Raw genomic sequence first — 7,500 nt, forward strand, 5'->3', positions numbered from 1 at the left:
TTGTGCCATCCGCGCTCCTAACAATGATAATAATAATGATAAATCCCGCGAGCCTTATAGCGGGCGACGTGAAATGACCATGCCCAATTTGAGGTTTTGACGACAACGTGAGCATGCAACAGAGAATCTTTCATTCTCTATTTTGACTTTGTAACTGCTCGTATTAGTTTATTTTTACGATACTTCGCCCAAATTGTAAGACGTGAACGAGATAGAATGACCTCGAAAGAATTATGATAAAGCAAAGTGATATCTTGAGGTCACGTTTTTGTAGAAGTCGCCGTCGTAGATCTTAAGGTCCCTATTAAAAATGGGTGCGCTACCGGTAATTCACGGAAGTCGCCTCTTAGAATCACCATTATATTTATACAAGTTCTCAGTTTCCTTACGTTGGGTATCTCTTCAAAATAACACGATATACTGCTAATACTCCGACCTTTATGTGATAACTTTAGTCGTTTCAAACAACATGGCGGTAACTACAGCATCATTTGAAAAAGCGTCACTGAGAAAAGCGAGTCGCTGATCTGTAGTGATTTACTTCGAAGTACAAATTCAAAAATGGTTAGCTTCAGACAGTTATTGTGATGAATAGCCCTAAGGAATATTTTTAAAAGATGGCATTCCTAGCAGCTTGTCTCGTTTAGTCTAGCAAGTGGATATAGGTATTGATAAGACAAAGCCAGCCTCTTCAGAATCTTTTTTTCTTTCTTGTGAACTTATGATAAGTTGAAAGTAGGTTCTTGAACTTATTGATAATATAAATTCAAGAAAGAAAAACAAAAGAAATTTCTGTTAAAGCCTCATTTACACTAACAAGTTTTCCTTGGCAAGTGACCTTGTTCAAAAGCTAGCATGCCAGTTTTTGAACAAGGACACAAGTCAAGGACGATATTTTTGCTTGTGTAAATTACTTGTCAAGTGCACTTGTCGGCAAGGAAAACTTGTCATATTTTCCATTTATACTAACAAGGAAAACTTGTCAAGGAAAACTTGCAAGTGTGTACAGTCGGCAAGTTTTCCTCGACAAGTGGGGTTGTCAAGGAAAACTAGCTAGTGTAAATGAGGCTTTATCAATGTCTGCATACCCTTTATTTGCACAAACGTTTCGTTGCTAGGGCCCGCACTTGAAATATTTTTGGCGCTTTCCTTAGTTGCCCTCACTATAGTTAATAGACGGGAATGGTTGTGAAACTTTCTTTGTTGTAAGTTTTTGTTCTCTTTTTTGGCGTTGACCGTGCACAAAACACAATAGTTGTTTACTTCGCACTGAGGAACTAACCAATAGAAACGTGTTGGTTACGTAATTCATACATAGTGTATGAGCTCAAAACAAAAGATTGTGCACGGTCGTGGACTTTCCAACCTAAATCTTGGCATCTTTGTTTGCTCCTTTGATGTTTGCCGAGCTTCCAAACCAGTCCCCTCTATTAACTATGCCCTCACTAGTCTTACTTTTACTGGGCCGAGAAGAGATGAAATTTATTCCTCTTAGGGTCATACGAAAATAAACCTTTGGGCTTTCGCCTTTAGATATCTACGCAGTTACATGCATTGTTTTTTGCATGATATACGTAGTGCCAAGTAAACAAGATCACAGGAAACTGTGTTTCTCCTGTACACTTTATGATCATTTTCAAGGAGGGAAAGTGGGTAAAAATATATTTCATGTTCGAATTTCTTTGTTAAAAGGTATTTTATTACAAAAGCAACCAGTTGTCATCAACAGACAAAGCTGATGTTGATTTAATAAGCCAAGAACAATATTCGCATACACTATTGACCCTATCGGCACATCCAGTACGTAGCGAAAAGGTAAATGGCAGTTTGTCTTACAAAGCAATCGTATATGATAGTGGCACTGGAACTGCCTATTTGTAATCGCTATATTTTGTAACCTTGTCACTTAACCTCTTAGAGTTTAGATGCCTTGATAACGATTCTTGTTACCTATGAAATATCATTCATCAGATTACCTCATATATTCATTTTTTTTGTGCGGAGATCCTGCATGATGTCTAGAAGAAATCATACAGAGATAATTCCTTCTATAATGTAGTCTTTGTTTGCATTCTTGGTTCTTTGCCTCATTGACACAAAGCCATCGTTTTCTAATCGATCAGTCAGCTGCCGAGAATAAAGTATTGAATATTGAAAGTGCATTGCACAATAACCTGTCCGGTTCTGAAAATTTGAATTGACGATATACCAAATAATCTCTGAGCAATTATGCTTTGATAATTCGAAATTTTAAAAAGAATATGCGAGATCATTAACGCCTTTGCCAGCCAAGAATTTATCGGTTTTTGATGGCTAATAACTGGCTCATTGTCAAAGCTAAAAGGCTTAAAAATTGGACATAGCTTAAAAATTGGACATGGAGATTTAGTCCTAAGTAAGTTTAACACCCTGACCCTGTTTAAGACAAATATCGCTAATTTTCCTACCCATTTTAAGACAGAATTCCGATTTTTGATACCCTGTTTAAGACATTTAACTCAGTTTAAGACAAAAATTAAAAAATCGATACCCTGATTACGACAACAAATGATAAATTCGATACCCTGTTCAAGACAAAAATCATACCCTGGCTGGCCGCACGTCCCCATTAAGGCCTTATAAGGGAGTACCCCCCCCCCCCCCCCCGGGGGTTTAACAAGTTCTTTTACCTTGTGAAGTCAAATGATGACATCTGTCACCCTGTAAGCAGAGCCTTTCTTTTTCTTGCTCGATTTTGGCGTTCTCGAGAAAGGCTCTGCATGAATCGAGTAAGATCTACTTTTCTCCTCCTCGGTAAAGAAAAAGACAAAAGGAGGCTCTGCTCGCAGGGTGGACATCTGTGAGCAACGCGTATTTTAATGAATGCAAACAATGACGTCAGCCAAAACCTCTGTATTTATGTGTCAGTCTTGTTTTGCCTTTTGGTAGCAGAGTTGGTGAGCAAAGAACGATTTTCCTTTGACAGTCAGGAGTTTTGGCTTAAAAAAGTTAAGGCCGGCCTCTTATTCTCCCACTGATGCACACGTAATTGAAATGCGGTCAGGGTAAAATGCAGACTGAGGTTATAACGTAACTGTTGAAAAATGGATGAAAAGGCCCAAACCCCTTAGAAATGCTAACCTTAGGCCTAATTAGGCCTAAAACAATATTTAGGCTTAATTGTTATCATTTCTAATGGGTTTGGGCTTTTGCAACAGATAAATGATAACCTCAGTCTGCATTTTACCCCCGGTATGCAGTCTGCGTTTTACACTGACCGATTGAAATGTTTTCAAAAGATTGGCAAAGTCGAAAGTAAAGTCTTTAAAAACTGGAATTTAAATCGTCGCGACAAAATCAAATCCGCTTGTTGTTTTCAGGACAAAAACAGGTTATCGGAAGTTCGGAACAACACCGACATGAAACACGCCATAAATGAGGTCACCTTCAGACAAATTGTTTTGTTTATAAATCAGTTAAGGCAAGGAAAATGTTGTGATAAAATTCGAAAACGCATTTCATAAAATGAAGAAAATTATCACTTTCAGGTATAGTTTTTACCGTTTGTATATATATATGTCAGCGGTATTGTTGACTCCGAAATAGATTGGGGAGGGCGCTGTGAAATATCAACTCATTCTCGACACTACTACTATTACGATTATCATATAGTATCAACCAGCTTTGAATATACGATTATCGTTATTTCATGACACTGACAGTTGGAAAGGAATTCTGGAAAATGAGCATTTTTCTTTTAAAAATCAACCTAGATATACGGACCTGTCTCCGCTCCTAACCGACCACTAAACCACTTGAGCATGGGCATCTCCATTGCTTTTGTTTTCCAGTAAGTTTTTCCGACAAATTTTAAATTTCTTTTCGTACAGAGACTTAGTATGTTACCGTAATTAAATTTTAACCCAGTGGAAAATCGCCATGTACTGACTGTTATAATCGTCGAGCCCTAACACTCTACATTCATGTCATCACGGTTTCTGCAGGTGGGCTGGAACGAGCAAAGAAAAGACTGACAAACACGACCTTTACACCAAAAAGAAAGACTAATTAAGATGCTTTACTTTTATATGAAAGGCCCACAAAAATATAAACGTGATTTTAAAAGTAGATTATTCGTCTAAAATAGTTTGCCTCTGGATTCCATTTTGCGCCTAAGCTGATTAAATACCCAGACCGAATTGTGCATCATATTCGAATTTATGGAATTCATGAACAACTTCATTCTGTTCCTTAATTAAAAATACAACACAGGTTACACAAAGGAAATTTAAAAAGAGAAAAAGTGCATTGGCTTTCTAAGATAATTAGAAAGTTTGAAAAATGACTTAATTCTGGCTTTAATGTAAATACTGCTTTTAATGGGGAATTCCATCATATTATAAGGAAACTGCAAATCCCTTCTCCTTTCTTCATTCTTGGCCTTCCTGAATTTATAGTCCGAGCGCTTAGAGTTAAAATCTTAGACTTGGAAGTAATGGTACAGTTTTTATTGTACAACTTCAGTGTTCATTCCTTGCGAAATTTGCGTCCCTCGCTTCCAGACGTTTCTTCCGAAATACTCACATTTTGACAATTCTGCAGGCACAGAGCCTTCCTGAACATAACCTTGTATTCTCGCCTGAAATGTCTGTTCATGACACCGTATATGAGTGGGTTAATGGTACTACTCAAATATGCCAAGCACGAATACATTAGGTATACCTGTCGAGGTAGAGTGTGTTGGCCTCTCGCAGCGTCGATGTAGTCAACTATACCTATGGGGAGCCAGCAACACGCAAAACCAGCCATAACCATTGCCAGGGTCTTAGTTACTTTTGCTTCTTCGATGTTTGCCCTGAGTCTTCGGGGACTTTTGTCTGGCGAGAAATTTCGATTCGTCTGCCAGACGGTGTAAAAGACGATGGTGTAACAAGTCGTGATGAGAAGCAGGGGTGTGGCTACATAAAAGCATTCAATGAAAGCCGTGTAAGCGATGTGGGTTTCAAAGGTATAGAGACACATCGCCTTGCCCGGTTGGAATTCAAATCCACCGCTCTTAAAGAAAAATGGAGGCACGGATCCGATAAAAGCTGCGCTCCATAGCGCAGCGATGTAGAAGAAAGTTTTGCGAGCGTTGAAGATCATCAAGTACTTGTGAGGTTTCACTATGCAGAAATATCGACTCACCGCTATTATCCCCATGGTGAGAAGGGACGCCAAGCCACAAGTGAAAGCGGCGAAACCATGAAATCGGCAAAAGTTGTCCCCAAAAATCCATCTCCCTCGGATTAATGTTGCAACAGTGAACGGCATACAACAGGTGGACATTAAGATGTCACTCACAGCCAGTGCAACAATGAACATGTTAGCCAGCGTGCGAAGGCTTTGTTTTCTATACACTGCGTAACAGACGGAAAGATTTCCAAAAATAGCCGCCACATTTATGACAGCAAACAGGAAAGATTCAAACAAAGCTAGATTTCGACTTCTAAGTGACAGTTCGGTAGAAAGTGAAATCTCCATAATGACTGTTTCACCACCAAGGTGAGCTTACAAAAGCAAAAGATGAACCGAGAGATCGTGTATTAATAATTGGGCGGACGTGCTTAGCCCATGGAGATTATAATTAAGTGCTGCAAACTGTAATATTAATCTCAAGCATGTAGCTTGTTTGTCCCAAATTATGCAGCTGTGTATTACTTAGGTGTCTCGCCGATCTTAATCTCTAGAAAGCGCCTTCGGATTAATTATGTACGCGGTTTTTCATCTAAACTTGACCCTTCATGAAAAGTCAAAAACTTTTGAAGTATCAATAGTCAACGCTATCAAGGAAAGAAATCTTAAGAAACTTAACCCAAAGGCAGGAAAATTACTTAGTGTTAATTGGGGTCATTCGGCCGTCTCCGCTATTTTCGCCGCCAAGCAATATTCTATCTGACATTCAATATACGAAGATGTATTTCTCTCAAGCAAATTAAAAACATGAGAGGCCTGTAGGTACAAATTGTGTGGCATTAAAACCTGGGGTTTGAGGGGCAATGCCTAATAATTCTATAGTATAGAAGAAAAAAAACCAAAATAACGTATCACGTACAGCGGTGTTAACAAAGAAGACCAGTATTTGGCTTTTCCAAAGAATTGCGGAGTTGAATTCACAGCTGAAGCCGCGACAGAACCAATTTAGTTGTCAAAGCGGTATTTGAATTAAAAGCATCCCGACATGGAAGACGACAGAGTAACGTCGCCTTTATATATCTAATTAAACAAAAGAGCGTCTTGTCACCCCAAATTTAAAAAAATACACCCCGAAAAAGCCACCCGCAGAAAATTCAGTTGTCGGACAAAAACGTAGACAAAGTGGTCAGCGCAGCTAAGACTAAAATTGGAAATTAAAACCAGTGGATCCTGCTTATAATTATTATTTCCCTTCTATCGCATCAATGGGGGCTGAATTCACAATGAGTTTGTAAAAAAAATGAAATTAGTGAATATAGAAAAATTCGTAACAAGTGACGTGACAGGTATAATATTGGGCTCATAAAGCCTCTTCCTTCCCTAACAAAGGAAAACGGTATATTGTGTAAATTCTCACAGTGAAACAGCAAATCCCTGTATAAAAAAATCGCGAAGTGGAAAGCAGGTACTCAAGTGTGGCTGTCCCCTGCAAATCAACGAAGTATATCCAAATGTTTTTTATTCTCTCTTCTAACTTAAAAGCTGCTTGGAGTGGTTTTATTCGTAACTGGGCCTTTTTAAAAAAATAAAGGGCTGGAATAGTTACGTGAGAGGACAGCTAATTGATGTTTTGCCTGTGTCGCCCCTCCCTAGTATCGCGACCCTAATACCGCAAGCATAAGCCAAAAAGCAAATATTGCTATTAGCTGATAAGTTAAGTTGATCCATTAGGGTTGACGAATTATCATGATGAATTCACGGTCTTGCGAGACGGCAAGACTAGTGAATTTTTGTTCGTGAACTTGGCATTTTGTCCGCTCAAAACCATATTGAATCTTCAAGACCATCCTGCAAGCAATCTCGAGACAGTTGGCGGTGCTTGACTTGATTAGCGTTTCGAAAGTTCGAAAAGAAGTTTCGCCATTTTTAACTCCAGCGCCCACAATTGTTTTCCTTGAAGCTATTGGTGCTATTTACTTTCGTTGTATTTTTTTAAACAAGACGTAAACAAAAGCAAGAGAGAACAAAGACATTTGCAAACGTAAGGGAAGCACAAAGACCTCTAGTGGCGCTCCAAAAGCCTCCTTCGCAAGGCGGCATCAATATGCCGGCTGTGGACAATTTCAGTTCGACTCACATTTCCAATTTAAATGATACCCAGGCTAATAGCCCCGAACATTGCTCAATATAAATATATTTTTTTTGATCAAGGCACTGTTATGGCTGACAAAAATACCGGCCTTTCAGCCTTCACTTAACATGACCAAATATTACCACTGAAAATTATCGCACTCATCAATCTTGAGACGTAAGTTCATTATTGACTTCTTTCTCTTCATCAACAAA

At 38.8% G+C, this 7,500-nt stretch overlaps 1 protein-coding gene across 1 annotated transcript; it reads right to left on the bottom strand.

The window, feature by feature from the left end:
* Positions 1–1,703: 1,703 nt before the first annotated feature.
* Positions 1,704–5,513, bottom strand: LOC138032412 (melatonin receptor type 1B-like). The gene is made up of 2 exons (XM_068880075.1): positions 2,670–5,513; positions 1,704–2,127 (listed from the first exon to the last, which is right to left on the bottom strand). Exon 1 carries the CDS (start codon positions 5,500–5,502, stop codon positions 4,507–4,509), a length of 996 nt encoding a protein of 331 aa, XP_068736176.1. The 5' UTR covers positions 5,503–5,513; the 3' UTR covers positions 1,704–2,127; positions 2,670–4,506.
* Between the last annotated feature and the right edge of the window lie 1,987 nt (positions 5,514–7,500).

The sequence above is a fragment of the Montipora capricornis genome, chromosome 14 (genome assembly GCF_036669925.1).
Source record: "Montipora capricornis isolate CH-2021 chromosome 14, ASM3666992v2, whole genome shotgun sequence".
Classification (NCBI taxonomy): domain Eukaryota; kingdom Metazoa; phylum Cnidaria; class Anthozoa; order Scleractinia; family Acroporidae; genus Montipora; species Montipora capricornis.

Coding starts and splice junctions, on each gene's coding strand:
- LOC138032412 (XM_068880075.1), bottom strand. CDS start 5,502: ATGGAGATTTCACTTTCTACCGAACTGTCACTTAGAAGTCGAAATCTA.